Source organism: Catharus ustulatus, chromosome 2 (assembly GCF_009819885.2).
Source record: "Catharus ustulatus isolate bCatUst1 chromosome 2, bCatUst1.pri.v2, whole genome shotgun sequence".
Lineage (NCBI taxonomy): Eukaryota > Metazoa > Chordata > Aves > Passeriformes > Turdidae > Catharus > Catharus ustulatus.
In genome coordinates, this window is record NC_046222.1 from 46346845 (window position 1) to 46365679 (window position 18835).

General features: G+C 40.6%; 1 protein-coding gene across 2 annotated transcripts in view; it reads left to right on the forward strand.

The window, feature by feature from the left end:
- ATM (ATM serine/threonine kinase) overlaps positions 1 to 17613 on the forward strand; it is a 59841-nt gene extending 42228 nt beyond the window's left edge. For both annotated transcript variants that reach the window (XM_033051876.1, XM_033051877.1), the window contains 15 exons: positions 873 to 1090; positions 1803 to 2010; positions 2552 to 2665; positions 3077 to 3235; positions 4267 to 4405; positions 4787 to 4869; positions 6117 to 6257; positions 7122 to 7238; positions 9180 to 9329; positions 11615 to 11780; positions 13040 to 13126; positions 13205 to 13319; positions 15291 to 15354; positions 15994 to 16130; positions 16264 to 17613. In XM_033051876.1, the coding sequence (XP_032907767.1) occupies positions 873 to 1090; positions 1803 to 2010; positions 2552 to 2665; positions 3077 to 3235; positions 4267 to 4405; positions 4787 to 4869; positions 6117 to 6257; positions 7122 to 7238; positions 9180 to 9329; positions 11615 to 11780; positions 13040 to 13126; positions 13205 to 13319; positions 15291 to 15354; positions 15994 to 16130; positions 16264 to 16444 (2079 nt within the window). In that variant the 3' untranslated portion in view covers positions 16445 to 17613. The remainder of the gene's footprint in view (positions 1 to 872; positions 1091 to 1802; positions 2011 to 2551; positions 2666 to 3076; positions 3236 to 4266; positions 4406 to 4786; positions 4870 to 6116; positions 6258 to 7121; positions 7239 to 9179; positions 9330 to 11614; positions 11781 to 13039; positions 13127 to 13204; positions 13320 to 15290; positions 15355 to 15993; positions 16131 to 16263) is intronic.
- The last annotated feature ends 1222 nt before the right edge of the window (positions 17614 to 18835 follow it).

The window sequence follows — 18835 nt, forward strand, 5'->3', positions numbered from 1 at the left end:
TCCAACACCTCCCTGGGCAGCCCATTCCAGTGTCTGATTACCCTTTCTGTGAAGAAATTCTTTCTAATGTCCAACCTGAGCCCCCCCAGTGCATCTCAAGGTTCAGGTTATGTCCTCTTATCCTACCACATGTTACCTGGGAGAGAACAACCTGACCCCCCACCTGGCTGCAGCCTCCTTTAAGGGAGTTGTAGACAGTGATAAAGTCACCCCTGAAATGCTGCAACGTGTTGTTCTACTGTTTCAAAGTACTGTAATTTTTTTTTTTAACTCTTACCCAGTAATAGAAATGTTTGTATTAATATTTCTCCACTCTGCATTTCTTTATTTCATGCTAATTTGTGCAACTCAACATAGTTGCCTTTCTATGTTGCTATCTGTATGCTTTCTTCGCTCATGATTTGAATCCATGATTTGCATATATATAATTTCCTTTACTTTTGCCACTTTTTGGACTGTCTTCCATTTTTTCTCACCATCTTGTGATATAAGGCTGTAAGACTATTTTAAAATGCCTTGCCTCATTACTGTGAGCAATAGATAAGCATGGAAAATTCCTGTATGGCTATTAAAGCTGTTTCATACAGGATAATCTTTTTTGACCGTTTGCACCGAAACATTTCTCAAAGATTAAATTCACTTAGGAGAAAATTACTCAGCCTGTTACAGTATGCATATTTATTCCATCACTATAAATATCAAATGATCTATTCAGGCAGATGACCCTGCCTGAGCAGGGAGGGAGTTGGAAAAGATGAGCTCTCCATGTCCCTTCCAGCCCATTTTTCTGTGATAATAGAGTTTTCATCAAGTGTTAAGCAACACTCTTTATCTGATTATTAATCTTACCATTATTGTAATTTCTCCTTTAGGCTGTGGAAATTGCTGCAAGCCACAGTGGAGACAGCAGTGATGAGCTGAAGAAAGGAAAGATGAAGGCTTTCCTCTCCTTGGCTCGTTTCTCTGATAATCAGTACCAGCGAATTGAGAATTACATGAAATCCTCAGAGTTTGAAAATAAGCAGGCCCTGCTGAAGAAGGCCAAGGAGGAGGTCGGTCTCATGAGGGAGCGTAGAGTTCAGACCAACAGGTGAGCATTCAGGTGGAGATTGGATAGTAGGGAGCTGCCACAGGCTCCAACTCTACTCTCTGTGGGCAACAAGTCACATCTCTACAGCTGCATTTTCCCTTCTCCACAAAGCAGTGGCCAGATCCATAGTGCTTGTTGTGAACGGTTTCTCAGCTGTGTCTGGACATGATCTAGGCACGTGATGGATAGCCAGAACTGAGCCAGGGACACAGTGTGGATGATCATGGCCTGGAATTCATGTTTGTTCCCTGGATCTATTCAGTTTTTTTGACAAAAATGTTACATAGTGTAAATAAATGAGTTGGGATTTTTCTGTGTTACACATTTAGTGAGAGAGTAGAATTAAATTTATTACGGAATTCTTAAGGATTTAATAAGTAACTGCAAGTGAGTAGAAAAACATGAACTTCAGCTGCTGGAAACTGAAGTCTTTACACAAATGATCTATACTGGATATTCACATTTGTACCAGTATTGAGATTAAATCAGGAAGACAGAACACTGGAAGTTTCCTTAGAGCAGTGGGTCTGTGTGCACATACAGCAAGGGAGTAGCTCCCACAATACAGTTTCTTAGTTGTTTATTTTACTGTGCTTGTGCATACAGAACAACTTAAAAAATGTTAAATTGGTAAATGAGAGACCTAGGGAAGCCTGGCTGTAAGTCCATTAAGAAATAATTTGTTGTTTAAACATGACATGTGTTCACATAGATACACAGTGAAGGTTCAGCGAGAACTTGAGCTGGATGAAGGGGCAATACAAGCCCTGACCGAGGATCGTAAACGCTTCTTGTGTAAAGCAGTGGAGAACTACATCAGCTGTTTACTGAGTGGAGAAGAACATGATATGTGGATATTCCGACTCTGTTCCCTATGGCTTGAAAATTCTGGAGTTGATAGAGTCAATGAAATGATGACGGTATATGTTTGCTCCATTTTTTTTCCTAACACTTTGACAAATAAATATCCATTTTTCTTCTCCTCCTGTATTTCTAGAAAATTAATTATGTAGCTCCTTAACTTTTCCCAAAAACTTGCATTTTTCAGTTATCACTGCTTATCAGTTAGTTTTTCATCAGTGAGACCTGTAGTTCTCCATGCATTTTAGTTTAACTTTAATTAGCATTTTAATTTGTTAAGTTTGTATGATTAGACTCATGTGGTCACCTTGTTCTTCACATACCTTGGAATCTGCTTCAGTAGCCTTAGGTACATTTTTCTTGTTCATATTATGTATACTTTTAGGTGAAAGCTATGAAAGATAGAGTAGAAGGTAGTACTTCTCCTGTGCAGGACTTGCAGCATTTTAGGAGACATGGGCCAAGATGATGTGATACTCACTAAATTACTGCTTGCTCACACAGCTATGATTTTTCTTAATTAAAAAAAAATACATTTTATGATTACAGTTTTTGTTAGGAGTTTAGCACAGCTCTCTAACTGAGTTTTCTCTGCTACAGAAAAACGCACAGAAGATCCCTTCATACAAGTTCTTGCCTCTGATGTACCAGCTGGCTGCTCGGATGGGAACTAAGATGATGGGTGGTTTAGGATTTCACGAAGTTCTGAATAATGTAATTATTGTTTTCTTATTTAAAGATACCTTGATGGGCTTGGTGTGTGTTTCTAAACAATATCCACCTTCCTCTGAGCAGTTACAGCTAAGCAAGTTACATAGGTGATAAGGGTGTATTAAAAACAAGTCATGCCAAATCATTATGGTGGGGGAAGAGGATTGGGGACTTTTCTCATTTCTTAACTTAAAAAAACAACTTAATTGATTTTTTTGTAGTATTACAGTAGTTTTATGCAGCTATAGAAATCTACTTTGAATGTTTTTTCAGTTATGGAAATGCTTTCTAAGTATTACCTTTTACTTCATCTTAGGAATTTTAGAAGTTCAAAAGAATTAATAATGTTAATTAAGTATTGTTTTTTTCCTTCTGTACTGTTTTCAATAATGGGATCTTTTCTTTTGTTGGCAGCTAATGTCTCGAATTTCACTGGATCATCCACATCATACTTTGTTTATAATATTAGCTTTGGCTAATGCTAACAAAGATGAACTCCTCACAAAACCAGATGCAATAAGAAGAAATAAGTTAACTAAAAATGCACCAAAAGAGATCTCCCAGCTTGATGTGGTGACTACAAAAACTTCTATTCTATTAATCACCTTAAATCCTTGAATTTTGTTAAAAAATGAAAAAGCACACCATGTAAAGGCATATTTCAGTATAGAGCTCATCAGTAGTGTTCTGTTAAGAAGCAGTAGGAGGGAAACAGTGCTTTTAATAATTAAACCCCCCCTTTTGTGCATACATAGGAAGTTATAATTGAAAGAAATCATTACAGTGTTGAACAAAGTACTGTTTTATGCCACAAATAGCCCTGATTATTGCAGACTCTTGTGATAAAAGTCCCTGATGTGTCATTCTGTGAAAGGCATTTTAGATGCAAGAAAGTCTTGAGAGGCTTTACTTTTGAAAGTACATACTGAATTGGGTATTTTTTTGCTTTCAGTGGTGACGTGTTCCATCTAAGCAATTTGCCTTGTGCAGTCTGTCTTTTGGTCCTTGATATGTTAAAAGCCACGCTGATAAACAATACTGAGCTCAGGTTTCATGTTAATGTTGTTGTTGCTTAATTTTTGTTTAACCTTTCATCCCATATCTAAAGTATTGCCCCTTCTTTCCCGCATCATTGTAGGTCTGAGTTCTTTTGTGATCTCCCCCTTGTGAGTGGGATTATGCTAAACTAAGTCTCTCAGAGCCAGGCACAGAAGGAATGCATGCTCAGGTTTCTGTCTTTTGCATACGAGAATTTTTTCTTCAGCGGGGATGCAATAACAGAAGCAGGCAGATGGTGGAAGAACATCTAAAAACCTGCCTGTCCTTTTTTCTGAAGAATTTTTGCATGTCTTTTGTACTTTGTGTAGACAGGTTTGCTCCTTCTCCATCAGCAATAGTATTTCATATTACTCATTATCTCAGATTGGACAGTACAGAATTTTTTCTTACAATTATTTCAGGTCAAGGGCTGTCCATTGCTGCAGTTTGCTCTGTTTTCATAGGACATATCTCAGTTGTACTTGACTGCATGTTATGATGCATCTTTAATGTTAAAAAATGTAGTTTACAAGATCTGATGTTTGTTTTCCATTGGGGTTTTTTAGGACAGAATGGAAGCTGCCAGCACTATAATAAATATCGTAAGGACAAGAAGACCTGCTATGGTTAGAGACATTGAAGCACTTTGTGATGCTTACATCACATTAGCAAATTTAGATTCTACTCCATGGAAATCTCAAAGAAGTAAGTCTTGGGAAAACTATTTTTGTTTTAATAATGAAGATAGCTTTTATTTTCTCAGATTAAAAAATGTACTTCTAAGTAATGATGTTTAGTTAAAAGAGGTACTTTAGATAAAAGAGTATACATTTGCATAGTGTCCTATTTTTGATAGATATCGAATGCAGTCTGAATTAAAAATCACAATAATTACTTGCACTGTAGGGCTCAGACCCTTAGTATGGAACTCCAGAAATCACCAGTTGTCCTGTGGTCATCTTCATCAGCTCAGTAAAAGTATGCAGTGGGGTTTTGGGTCCCAAAAGCAGTGTAAGCTGGGTTTTGTCAGTTCAGGTGTATTTTTATAGCTCTGAATTTAAAAATATTAATTCCTCTTAATTACAGAAGGAATAAGTATTCCAGCTGACCAACCAATTATTAAGCTGAAAAACTTGGAGGATGTTGCTGTTCCTACCATGGAAATTAAGGTGACTGAAGTTGAAAAAATATACACTATGATACCATCATCATAGAATCATAGAATCATCTTCAAACTTTTGTAATTGCAGTCATCTCTTCATCCAATTCCCATGGTTTTTAGAGGCCCACCTATGGGGATACTTTCTTGTCAGGTGGGAGGTGCAGGGTGAGATGGTTTTCTTAGAAAACCTTGATCCCAGGTGTTATGTGTGCTGGATAGTGGTTTATTGTACAAAGACAAGTTTGCCACTGTCACCTCTGAGTAGTCTCTCATTATCAAAAGGTGATATCGTAGTGAACTACCTAATGCACACAGGAGATTTGGGAGTGTGAATCTTGTGTGTTGTAGGTGCTAGCTCAGAGTTTCAGGGAGGCATTGAATGTCACAAAAGCTATGAGAATCAATAGACTTGCCTCTTCTGCTTTTACCATTCAGTAATGGGGAATGATCCATTCCCATTGGATAAGAAGTTGACTGGATGGGTGCACAGGCACCTCTTGATGCCACATGCTCCACCTGGGAAACTGTGCAGTTTCAGGAGTTGCTTTTTGGGCATCTAAATTTAAATGTTGCAAAGCCAGAATTCCTCGTGTTGAAATCCCTTAAGTTATGTCTGTAAGGCTGAGTAAGTAAGGGAATGCTTTAAGGCATTTGACTTCAGAGGCCAGAAGTTGCCACCCATGCTAAATAACATCTGTTTGTAGGCTCCGGTTGGCCCCAGGTGTTGCTCCTTTGTGCAACTGGATCCTTCTTTTCTTTGCTTTTTTTCTCCAGTACAGACTGACTGAGATGGCTGCAGCTCTGTGATGTAGCCTCCTGGGGCAGTATTGCTCTGGGGTGTGAGGATACAGGAGGTGGTTGAGGTACAGATCCTGTACCCTGCAGCAGGTTTGGAATTGTAGATGGGGTTCATTTGCAGCCTAGTCTAAGCCTAATGCTCCCCAGCCACACATGAGCATTTTCTTGGGACAGTGCTAGCTGGGACAGGCTAACATTGTGTCACAGCTTGTTTAGTAGAAGTCTGCTGCACCATGTCCCCACTACCAATGAGGTGAACAAGGAAGAATCAGAAAAAATCCTTTGCTCAGCATATTTTCCTAGCCTTTGTGGTATTATCCTTGTAGGTGATGGAGTGCTCATATTAATATTTAGCATATAGTGTGCTAATGAAGTTTGCAAACAACTTATTACTGCTTTGTCTGAGTGAAATGGAAGTAATATTTACATTCATTTGAAACATATTTTTAATTTCAGGTGGATCCCACAGGACAATATGAAAATCTGGTTACAATAAGTTCTTTCAAGCGAGAATTTCGTTTAGCAGGAGGCATGAATCTGCCTAAAATAATAGATTGTGTAGGATCAGATGGTAAAGAAAGGAGACAGCTGGTTAAGGTGAGTTCTGTCAGTTGTAATGACATCTCAGAGAGTTGGCATGCTGGAATTCTTTTTTTAAGTTGTCCTGTCAGTTTTCTCATGTATCATTTCTCTACCATGAGCAGACTTTTCACACTTCACTGTCAGTTTTCTCAGTTGAGGAATGCTTTAATAAATGAAATTGTGAAGTATTAAAAAATAATATAAATAATGTAATGATATTAAATAAGTTTGTAATTGCTTTTCAGCAGTGCATGTAATTAATACCCAGTAGCTTACCTGACAACTACCAGACTTGCCTGGTCATGTCTCGGCTGGTGATCTGAAGTCTGCTGTAAATGAAAACCATCAACATCTTGTGTTAAATACCTCCTTTCTTCTTCCCCATATAAAAAAGTATTTGCAATTCAGAGACAATCAAAAGCATGCTCACAGAAGTAAAAATCTCTAAAAGAATTTATTTCTCCTTAGACTCAGCTGATTTCATTCTCTCTTTGAATGCAAACATTGGGCAGTTGCTGGGAGAATTCTGTTTTGGTGCTAAGTATGGGTTAGTTTTGAAAGCTTTAAAGAGAAGCATGAATCACTAGATCTGCATCCAGCAATCAGAACTGCAGTGCCAACTGATGCTGCTTCACTGTGTGCTGGGTTGCTAAAGAGAAAGGTGGTGATTTAAGTTAATGATGATTCTGTTTCAGCAGCTGAGCACTAACAAAAAACCAAATACAGAGGAAAAAACAATTATTAATTACGTTATGTTGCAAGTGATATCGTGGAAAAGAAACTTGTGTTTTGTGCAATTTTTAAAATATTTTTTTTATTGCTGAGCAAGAAATGGTGCTGAGAAGTGTTTTTTAACTGCTTTTTCTATTTATGCTGAAGGGGCGTGATGACCTGAGACAAGATGCTGTCATGCAACAAGTTTTCCAGATGTGCAATACATTGCTCCAGCAAAACACTGAAACACGAAAGAGAAAATTAAATATCCGAAGATACAAGGTAACCCTGAACAGCTGTGGCAGCAGAGAAATACAGCATATTTCCCCTTTTTCCTCTTTTTAACCCAAAAGCAATATAAAAGGATTTTTATTTATGTGCTGTTGAAATAGTCACTGAGCCTTAAGGTATGGAATAAACAATATATTTATCACAATTCAATTTTTTTCAAATCATTAAAATAAATTTCTTGGTGCCCAATATCTATTTAAATACAGTAATTTCACAATTACAAGCCGCACCGTTTTGACTAAAATTTTGCTCCCACACTGGAAATGTGGCTTACACTCAGGAGCGACTAATATGTGAATAATTTTCCGACATTTACAACCCCAGAAGTGCCAGCCAGGGTGCCGAGCCAAGCACCTGCCAGTAAAACCCGGGACTGCGTGATTGTTACACATTGGTTACTCTGTTGCGCCACGGGTGGAGCTGGCTCTGGCTCCATGCAGGCAGCGCGGGGGGTGGGGAAGACGGGGGACTCCCTCCTTCAGGCAGCCCAGCCCCGGTGAGGCAGGGGGGGCTTCCTCCTGCTGGCCCCCCCGACTCGGGGGGAGGCAGGGGGCTCCTGTCCCCTCCTGCCGCTGCCACCGTGGGTGCCAGCCGACTCCTTCCCCTCCTGCCGCTGCAGGAGTGGGGGGGCTCCATTCCCGCCTCTCACCACCGCCGCAGGTGCCGGCGGGCTCAGTGCCCTATTGCCACTGCGCCGCAGCGCCGGGCTGGGGCGAGCGAGCCCAGCAGCAGCGGCAGCCGGCCCCAAGCGGCCCCACCAAGCTGGGCCACCTGGCCCCGTTGGCAACCCCGAGCCCTCACGGCCCAAGCTGAGCCAGTAAACCCCGCCATGCTGCGATTCTGTTACTATTTGGCAACTTTGTTGCACGCGGGTCCTCACTGCGAATGACAGAGCGGCTTATAATTGGGTGCGGCTTGTGTATGGACAAAGTACGAAATGTTGCCAACACCCGGCGATGCAGCTTATAGTCAGTGCGGCTTGTAATCGTGAAATTACTGTACTCTTCAAAGATTTCTTTATATGAACTTGTAATTGAAAAGAAATTAGGTAATGCACTGTCATTAAATTTTAAGTTGCTAGTCATTAAACTTGCGCATACAAGTTTGTTTATGAATTCTCATTAATTTGCCTTGTGATATTCCTTAATTAATAATTAATTCTAATCTTGCATTATTCCTTACAATTGAATTCAGAAGTCCCATCTTGGGTCTTTCATGCAGAATTTGAACTGGGTTTTTTTGGAATTGGGAGTATGATTCCAAATTGTATTGGAATTGGGAATAAGAATTGCATTAAATTCTTATTGTGAATGCAGAAAATGTATTTAAACAGGAACTTTTCCTTCCTGCTTCTCTTTTATGTACTTGGGATTATAATAGTAACTCTGAAGGTGACCTCTGAATAAGTACTCTCGAAGTATAAGCTCTTCTCTTTGACAAATGAGAAATGTGCACTCTGGACTCTCTAAAGGTGTTTATCTGAATTGCTAGCGTGGTTTTAAGAATTCTCAGATAGAGTTAGTGTCTCATTTTTTGAATAATTTTCAAGTAACACTCAGGTTTCTATGTGTGTAAAAACGAACGACAGCAGGGAAAAATAGAGTGGGTGTTGCATTACAGATAAAGAGACTTTCATAAGAAAAGAAAATTGAAGGAAACAGGCAGCAGTAGCTAATCATTAGGTTGTGCTGATATGTCTAGGGAAGGGTTCTCTGGGCTAGAAAAACGTTGCAATTATTAGATAGAAAAAATCTGAGTGGATTTTTATATATATGTGTATTTAGAAGATATGTTGCGGTCAGCTGCATGGTTTCACCTTGTCTTTTTAAACAAACAGAAGCATACACCCATGCTCTGCAGAGTGTGTATTCATAGTTTAGTGTGCATAACCTTCCCCCATGTATAATCCCCTCTGTGGTTCTGCTTTTCCAGGTGGTTCCCCTTTCCCAGAGAAGTGGAGTTCTGGAGTGGTGCTCAGGAACAACTCCCATCGGAGAGTTCCTTGTGAATGCTGAAGAAGGAGCTCACAAGAGGTACAGGCCAAAGGATTTCTCCAGTTATCAGTGTCATAAAATAATGCTGGTGAGTCCAAATAACTTTAAAAAAACACCAAAAAATAGCTGATTCATAATATTTACTGGGGGTGGGAGGGTTGTAATTTACAGAGAACTATGTACTATACTTTTGGTATATCTAATAATGAACGTGACCAGTGGCATGGAATGAATAGATACTCAGACTTTCAGTTCAGTTCCACAGATCACCTCACCATCAGTTTACAGAATTGCACACAAGTATACCTGTTAATTTATATACACAAAATTGTGCAAGAATCTGTTTCCTTTCAAATTGCTGTAGTAGTAACAGGATAAAAGTACAGTAATTTCACGAATACAAGCCGCAGCAATTAGACAAACATTTTGGTGGAAACCCGGAAGTGCAGCTAATATTTGGGTGCGGCTAATTTATGAACAAAAATGTGATATCTGCCCTTACCTAGTATCATACCAGTCCAGTCCCGAGCCGAAACAGTTTGAAATCCATGGTTTCCCGTTGTTCCGACGATGACCCAATCAGAGAACAGCTTATTGCCTGCCTGTGGATGGCGGCGTTACTGAGGGGCGGGGGCTGTTATCGGGGTGAGTTACCTCGGCGAGTTACCTCAGCAGTTCGATAAAAGTGTGTGATATTTCTCTGTACTTTTTAAAGTGTTTTCAGTCTTGTGCGGCTGCAGGGCTGGCTGGGCTCGCAGGGAGAGGGCTGGGGGAGCCTCTCTCCCCACAGGGAGAGGGGTAGAACGGCCACTCGGTTCGCAGGGAGAGGGCTAGAGCGGCCGCTCAGCCCGCGGGGCTGCGAGGGCTAGAGCGGCCACTCGCCCCGCGGGGCTGCGACGGGTAGAGCGGCCGCTCCTGTGCCAGCACAGAGATGTGGCTCCGCTCGGAGCTCAGCTGCCTGCCCGCGCGGCTGAGCGGCTGTTTAAAGGCAACGCGGATCCATTGGGAATGCTCGCAAAATGACCACACTATTGTTCCTGTCTTTTTCGGCTTGTAAATAAAGGGTGTGTCTTTTTTCACTTGGAAACAATGTTTCCGAGGTCGTCAGTAAGCCAGTAAGCCCCGGCAATCCCGCGATTGTGTTACTAAATGACGACTTTGTGGAAGTTCGCGGCGAACTAAAGTGCGGCTAATATTCCGGGTGCGGCTTATTTATTGACAAAGACATCAATGTTGCCAACACACCAGATATGCGGCTTATACTCCGTGCGGCTTGTATTCGTGAATTTACTGTATATTTAATTTTGGCTTTGTGGAGCTTTTGCATGGGAATGAGTGAGAACAACTTTCTCACAGTGACATGAGGCCATCAGAAAAGCAGAGGTACCAGAACAGAATGCAAAGAAAGAGTCTTCTAAAGAGATCCATTTACCTACACATGCCTATAAAATAAATACAGTAATTTCATGATTACAAGCCGCACCATTTTGACTAAAATTGTGGTCCGAATCCAAAGAGCGGCTTATAATCAGGTGCAACCAATATGTTGATGAGGTTCAGAAATTTACTAACCCAGAAGTACGAGCCCGCACGGCCTGAGCCTATCTGAGCCCTCACAGCCCCCGCAAGGGAAAAGTGGGACCGATCTGAGCTTGCCCAGTCCCTGCAGGGGAAAAGCGGGACCGATCTGGGCTCGCCCAGCCCCGGCAGGGGAAAAGCGGGGCCCATCTGAGCTGGCCCGGCCCCTGCAGGGGAAAAGCGGGGCCCATCCGAGCCTGCACAGCCCCAGCAGGGGAAAAGCGGGACCGATCTGAGCTGGCCCGGCCCCGGCAGAGAGGGGAGGCGGGACCAATCTGAGCTCGCACGGCCCCTGCAGGGGAAAAGCGGGGCTGATCCGAGTCTGCACGGCCTCGATCCGAGCCAGTAAACCCCTCTATCCCGCGATTCTGTTACTAAATGACAACTTTGTGAAAGTTGCACGCGGATCCTTGCTGCGAATGAAAGTGCGGCTTACAGTCCAGCGTGGCTTATTTATAGAGGAAAAACGAAACGTTGCCGACACCCCGGAAGTGCGGCTTATAATCAGTGCGGCTTGTAATTGTGAAATTACTGTACATGCACCTGTTGCATCAAGGAAACAGGAATGTGGTTTTTGGCACTATTTTGGCTTCTGAGTTGTGTATGAAAATAGAATTGTTTAGTAAAACAGATATGTGCATTAATAATTATTGCAAAAAAAAGACAATAATTCTTAGCTAAGAAAGAGAAGTGAGAACAGCATTTGATGGACGGGAGGTGGGTAGGAAAAAAGGAAGGGGTCATTTCCTTCTGAAGCAGTTAGTCATGGGTAAAACATTTCTTACGTGTTTAAAGGATGCCCAAAAGAAACATTCTGAAGAGAAATACAAAATTTTCATGGAAATCTGTGAGAAATTTCAACCTGTGTTCCGGTATTTCTGCATGGAGAAATTCGTGGACCCAGCTGTGTGGTTTGAAAAACGACTGGCATACACTCGCAGTGTGGCTACATCTTCTATAGGTATTGGATTATTTATAGTGGCTTTTTAGGTTACCCAACCAAAGAGTTTATACCGTTTCAGACATACTGGCTCTTCTGCTTTTGTCATATATTAGAAAAGGCATAGTAGGGGGCAAAAAAGGCCAGCAAGAACATCAGCATTATTTTTATAGTTTAAGATTTCTGATTTGTTCCTCCACGACCCCCATTTTTGCTGCAGAAGGAAGAATGAAGTTCTGTGTTTCTTTGTTTATATAGTGTTTTGATTTTTTTCTTAGATTCTGGTAGTTTGTTTTGTTTTGTTTTTTTACCTGACTTTATTTCTGTTATTTTGGTTTAACATTTACTCATTTCAGGTGTAACCTCTGGTGCTTTAGGTGAATTGAAAAGCTCGATCTTTCACTGTCTTTTTACTGACATTATTATCCATGCCTGAAATGGTTATTTAAGCTGTAGGACATTTCCTTTGATTCTCCTGTCATAAAAAAGAAAAATAAGTACTTAAATGTTAATACTGTGGAATTTTTTTTTGATGGCTCAGTTCTGTACTGAGTCTCTGGAAGACATTTGTTAGTAGATGGTATACATTGCAGTAGATCCCATTTTAGAAGGTAACATGTTTGTGGTTTCCCTTTTTGCTGAAAAAAAAAGTAAATCTGCAGTTTAGTACAATTCAGATGAAAAATTTTTGTAGGAAATACTGCTGCTGTCCATGTCCATCAGCTGATAAAAACAGTAACAGGTGTAAAATGCAGTAAGGGAAATGTAGTTTGGAGATTTTTTTTTCTACATTTAAGGACAGTAAAGCACTGAAATAGGCTTACATGAATTATCTTATAATTTGGATCACTGGAGATTTTTAAAACTTAGACAAAAGTTGTTTTGTTGAGAGTAGTTTGCTAATGATAATAATAATAATTACAATAATAATAACAATCTGATTTTATGGTGTGGTTGCTTTTAATTTTTTTTTTTTGAAAGCTGCAGTATTATTTGATAAACTTTGATCTGCAAGTAGAAATGGGGAAGAAATCTGTGGAGTAAATAAAACAATGCACATCTGTATGAGAATAATCTTTTTGCAATTTCATTCAGTCAACATTTTCTTTTTGGATTTGTAGAATGGCATTTCCTCTTTCCTTGGGCAATATCTGTCTGTGGAGGAAGAAATATTCTCACTTGTAATTTTTTTTTTCACCTGTTACAGTTACACCAATAATGCTTCTTTGGCTTTCTGTGGTTTTTATGTCATGGTTTCAGCACTTATATTTTTGTTTCAGTTGGCTACATTCTTGGACTTGGAGACAGACATGTTCAGAATATCTTGATAGATGAGCAAACAGCAGAACTGGTACATATAGATCTGGGTAAGTGGGACAGCAAGAGAACCTTAATTTTTCTTTGCTTTAACTTTTTTTAAAAACTTTTATTATCCTTTTATTTAGGGGTTGCTTTTGAGCAAGGCAAAATCCTTCCCACACCGGAGACTGTTCCATTCAGGTTAACCAGGGACATTGTAGATGGGATGGGTATCACTGGAGTGGAAGGGGTCTTCAGAAGGTGAGTAGTGCTCCTGAATTGCACAAGGATAAGGAGGCAGCAGAGTATTTCCAGCTTTGGGATTGTTACATGTTAAGTAGTTCTGATGCTTGAGAGGTGTCTCAGATTTCTGCTGTTAACACTTAAACCTAAATGCTGAACGTTTATCTCCTATTCTTGTATTTGTATAACCAACTGCAAGTTCATTTTTGTTGCTCAGTGTTTCATACTGTTCACTTGCTAATGGGTTATTGTCCCTGTCTCGTGGAATTCAGGGAGGGCTCAGTGTTTCCAAAGGCTCCACAGCTAAGCGTTGATTCAGAATGATTTTTTTTTTCCAGAACTGTATTTTTCAGAGCTATACTATATATTTGGAGCTGTTAAATGTCTTTGAACCAATTTGTTTTGACTCTAATTTCTGTTTAGTTTTATGAATGTCAAATTCACAGTTTGGTACTACTGCTGAAACCATGATTCAGAAAAACATGGATTGTTGGGCTCCAGCTGAAGTACACTAATTTCACGACTATAAGGCACACCGGATTATAAGGCGCACCTCTGGGAGTTGGCAAATTTTGCAACTTTGTACATTATATAAGGCGCACCGGACTATAAGGCTCACTCTTTTTTTGCCATGAAGATCCGTGCTGCGCGCAACAAAGTAACGAATTAGTAATGGAATCCTGCGATCGTGGAGTTTACTGGCAGGTGCTCAATTTGCAAACATTTTTCACAGATTGGTGTAGCCTTTAAATGCAGCCCCAAGCACCGTCCCCGTGCGTGGGGCCTGGCACTCCTGCCCACCCCCGGCTGGCAAGGTGGGGCTCAGGGTGGCTGCGGCTCGTGGCTACTGCAGCTCGGGGTGGCTCGGGGATGCCATGGCTCAGGGCAGCCACGGCTCATACCTTGGAGCTGCCACAGCTCAGGGTGGCCATGGCTCACACCTCGGGGTTGCTGTGGTTCAGGGCGGCTCAGGGCCGCCTACGGCATGGGGCCACCCACAGCTCGGGGCGGCGCAGGGCCGCCCGCTCCCTCCCTCCCCGTGCCACTCCTGCTGGTGGGGGGCTGCCTGGTCCTGTCCACCCCACGCGGCTCCTGCCGGCTGCAGCCACCCGCTCCTGCCCCGCCTTGCGGCTCAGCGCTCCCGTGGTGCCGCCCCCCCTCGCGGCTCGGGTCACAGCTCGCACTTCCGGGTTGGCAAATTTTGCAACTTTGTCCATTATATAAGGCGCACTGGACTATAAGGCGCACTTCTGGGTTTGGACAAAAATTTTAGTCAAAAGGGTGCGCCTTATAGTCGTGAAAGTACTGTAAGTAAGAGTATCAAAGGCAGTGGTGCAGATGATGTTTCTGCCCCAGCCAGCTTGATTTGTGCTTAACAGTACAGGTGTAGTGATAAACAAGTCCTTGGCTGTGAGCATGTTCAGTTAACTTTGGTGTGTGTGTTCTCATCCTGTGGGAGACAGGAGGCCAAATTCCTCTTTCATAGGAGTACCTGTCCCATAGGATAGTTTGGCCTTCCTTCCAGGAGCTTAGTTTGCTTGGGAGTGAATGTAGGTAACCACTATGGTATCAAAACTCATTGGGGAGATTTCAGAAATTGCTTATGGCCTGGCTACTGGATCTGCTCATTTCATGGAAAACAGCCCTACAAAGATTCTCCAGTGTTTTCATCCAGCCAAGCAATTCTCCAATCATGGCCCACCCTAACAGGCAGTGCTAACTCAGTGATTAATTCTGCATATCAAAATATTTCAGACAGTGAAACAGGTCATTCTTTTCCACAGAGAAATAATAATCAGTGAACTACACAACCTTCTCTTAGTTTTACATATCTAAATTTCTTTTTTTTTGCCCAAGTGAAAAAATCAGAGACATTACTCCTGTTAAAAAATTAACTTTAAATAGAGTACAAATACCCATTATTTAAATTACAAAAATACCATTTAATTTTACCAAAAATAACCTAAAATACTGTAAAATATTTTCTAGATGCTGTGAGAAAACAATGGCTGTTATGAGAAATTCTCAAGAAGCTTTGTTGACTATTGTAGAGGTAAGCATTTTTTCACTCTTAACCTGTCAGAATGTCTTCAGTTTCTTGTCTTTGTCTTCATTTGCATCACTGCACCACATACTCATTTAGGGTGTTTTGTATGAATTAGAACATAGTGGTGTTGGTCAGATTTGTTAATTCCTATAATCTTTGATAAAGTTATAACCAGTTTGCATGTTCTGTGGGAACTGTTTTCTTCAGTTCTCCCTGAACTAGTGCTTCTAGCCCTAGTACAATATTCCCAGCAGGAGTAATCCTGATTGAATTAAGTCCTCTTTACATAAGGCACAAAGAAGAGAATTAAACTGATTTTTGAAAGCAGGTTATACTGTGCATTAAAAGCTAATGATTCTCTTTAGTGCCTAGCAGTGTATTAAAAAATTACCTATTCACTGCTGAGGTGGGACTGATGGCAAAACTTGTAAAGTATGAACAACACAAATACCTGCAAGTGATCAGAGGCGGTTTTGTTGTTGGATAATTTACTAAGGTTTTAACCCAATTCTATTGATTAAAAATAAAACAAAAAAACCAGAACAAAACACTCACCCTCCTACTATTGTGGTTACTGTGAGCATTTCCAACAGAACTAGCTGTAATTAATAGTTGAAATTAAAAAGAGGTTTATTTACTGTGTAGGTGCTGCTCTATGATCCTCTTTTCGACTGGACCATGAACCCCTTGAAAGCTTTGTATTTGCAGCAGAGGCCAGAGGATGAGGCTGACATGAACTCCACACTTGGTACTGATCCACAAGAACCTAAAAGAAAAGCCAGGTGCAACATTTTTTTCTTACCTTTCTCTTGCTGTACTGTTCTCTTGCTTTATGGTTTTCTGGCTGGATGTTGTTCATGTTGTTTAGCATCCATACCTAGAGTTCCTGTTTTTCTTTTTTCATTCTGCCAGCAGTGATGACCAGAGTTTTAACAAGGTGGCTGAGCGTGTTCTGATGAGACTGCAGGAGAAGCTGAAAGGTGTGGAAGAGGGAACAGTGCTCAGTGTGGGAGGGCAGGTGAACCTCCTCATACAACAGGCCATGGACCCTAAAAATCTGAGCCGTCTCTTTCCTGGATGGAAACCCTGGGTGTGACTTGGAAGGATCCAACATGCTTTTAAGAAGAGACCTATTTTTTTGCACCAAGCATTTTAACATTTCAAGTTGGCATTTCACAAAATTTCTATCAGGAGCAGCCTTCCTTATACATATTAGCATTTGGTGGATGGTTTGGAGTTTTTTTCAATAACCTGTTACTGAGAAGCATTTTTTGTACTGCACTGCTTTGATGTTCCTTGTGACCCATGAGGACTTGGGTCCTTGGACTTGAGTAGAGTGGATGTGTTGTGTTCTTAAAACATGAGATTCATCACTGTTGGGTATCTGTTAAAATGCTGGACTCTTGTATCTGGTAGTGGTAACATGACTGTGTAGAATGGATGATCCAAAAACCAGGACTCATAACCAGCTAAACTACATTTCCCAAAGGGGGTTATACTTTAATTCCACAGTGAAAGAAAAGAAAACCAGAGAAAACCTCATGTGTAATGAATCAAGGTTTTTTTAGGTTAGGGTTTTTTAAGCTTGGTTAAATGGACACTTCTGTATATAGACTACATCTTTAGGTCAAGTATAATATGGCTGCTTTTTTTCCTGATGTAAATTAAATTATGCTGCTACTTTATATTACTCTAATAGCATAAAACAATTAAAAAAACTTTGGCTTTTGTTGCTCTCACTTCCTTGACAAGACATACTGACTATACAGTGAAACTAAGCGTATGGGAAATGACTGTAAAGCAAACAGTCACTGTATCTGCAGTAAACCTCTCTCAGAAACATTGAAGTTGTATTCTGAACACAAAAACCTCATTCTGAGTGCACGTGGTTTTACGGAATACATTGCTCTTTCTTAATAGTAAAAGATTGGGTAGTCACTGAATATGGATAATCAGACAATCCATTCAAATAATGCTCTAATGTGCATTGTTAATAAATCTTCCCAAATCATCTTTATATTTAAAAATATGAATAAAGATTGGTGTACCCTTACATTATCTTAATTTACATTTCATGCATTTTACAGTAGTATAAATGAAGAACTGGTCCAATCAGCATTTAATGGGTTTTTATTTGTACGGTGTTCCCACAACTTTTATTATGTGCCTTTATTTTATAACATACTATCTACACAGCAAAATGAGTCTGTTGTAGTATGTTTTCATGCAGCTGACATAAATTTCTGTTGATCCTTGTAACCAAAAGCGCAGCCTGGCTTTTTTTGTGGGGAGGAAATACTGTCCAGGGATACAGTGATCTTTTGTTCTCTGAAAATTAAAGTAACTGACAGAGAACACATTCTTTATGTGAAATTTAAAGGACACTTAGGAAAGGGAGAAATGTTTTATCAAGCAATGACAGGTAGGAAAGGACTAAACAAAAAGTCCTTACAGTGTTTTTCTTCACCACAGACTGTCCTGGGGTGATCTATAATGTTACTCTATTCCCTGTCTGCACACAAAAACTGTTAATGTCTCTTATTAATCATTGTAGTATTTTTGTACATTATATCCTCAGTAAATTGAGAGCAGATCCTGCTTTTATGTGGGGTTTTTTTTCCGTCTAGATACAGATTTTTTAGATTCTCATCAAAGTTGTTAATACTTCCATACAAAACCCAGCTTCGCCTTCACGCACACTTTCCCCACTTACTTCTGTCTGTGGTAGAGAGTCATTGAGATTTCCCATGAGATAGATTCTGATATCTAGAAGACTAAATGTTTAGTTGTAGGTGTTTCTCAAGCCACTGCAGAGAAAATAATGGCTTTGGAAATTTTATCCAAAAAGTGCTCCATACAGAGTTCAGACTATATAAAATAAACAACTAATAAGGTAGTTGGGCTTCTCATGATTCACCTGTCATTTCCAGACACCTTCCAGTCATTGTACCCCTGAGCTTACCTTTGCCTGGACACTGCTGTTGGATTTGAGCCCATCAAGCCAAAGGAAAACCTGAACTTACACAGTTGAACAGTAGCTGAAGCCTGTAGTGGGCACATTCCTCACCATACCTTCCCAATTCACTGTCCTGTTCTTCAAGGGAATTTAACTTCTTACCAGCAAGGTCACACATCATAAATTTTATCAACACAATCAGTCATTGCTAGACGTTGTTAGTTTATGTTTTTTCTCCGAGTCTCCAGCCCTGCTTCCAAGCCCTTAAACATGCCACAGAAGTTCTGGATAACAGTTATCAATAATCGAGATGTTTTGCTTAAATGAGCACTTCTCATGGGCAGCTCCCAAAACAAATGCTTTCATGGAGGAGAGACTCTTGGAGTGGCCTGCCCTGTGTTCAGGAAGCTGGCACGTCAGGACTAGACCAGTACTCCTTGGTTAAGATTTTCATTCCACATCGTTTGCCAAGATACCTAAAATAGCTCACACATGATGTAAGTCTTTAATTGGAAAGTACTATCCCCTTAC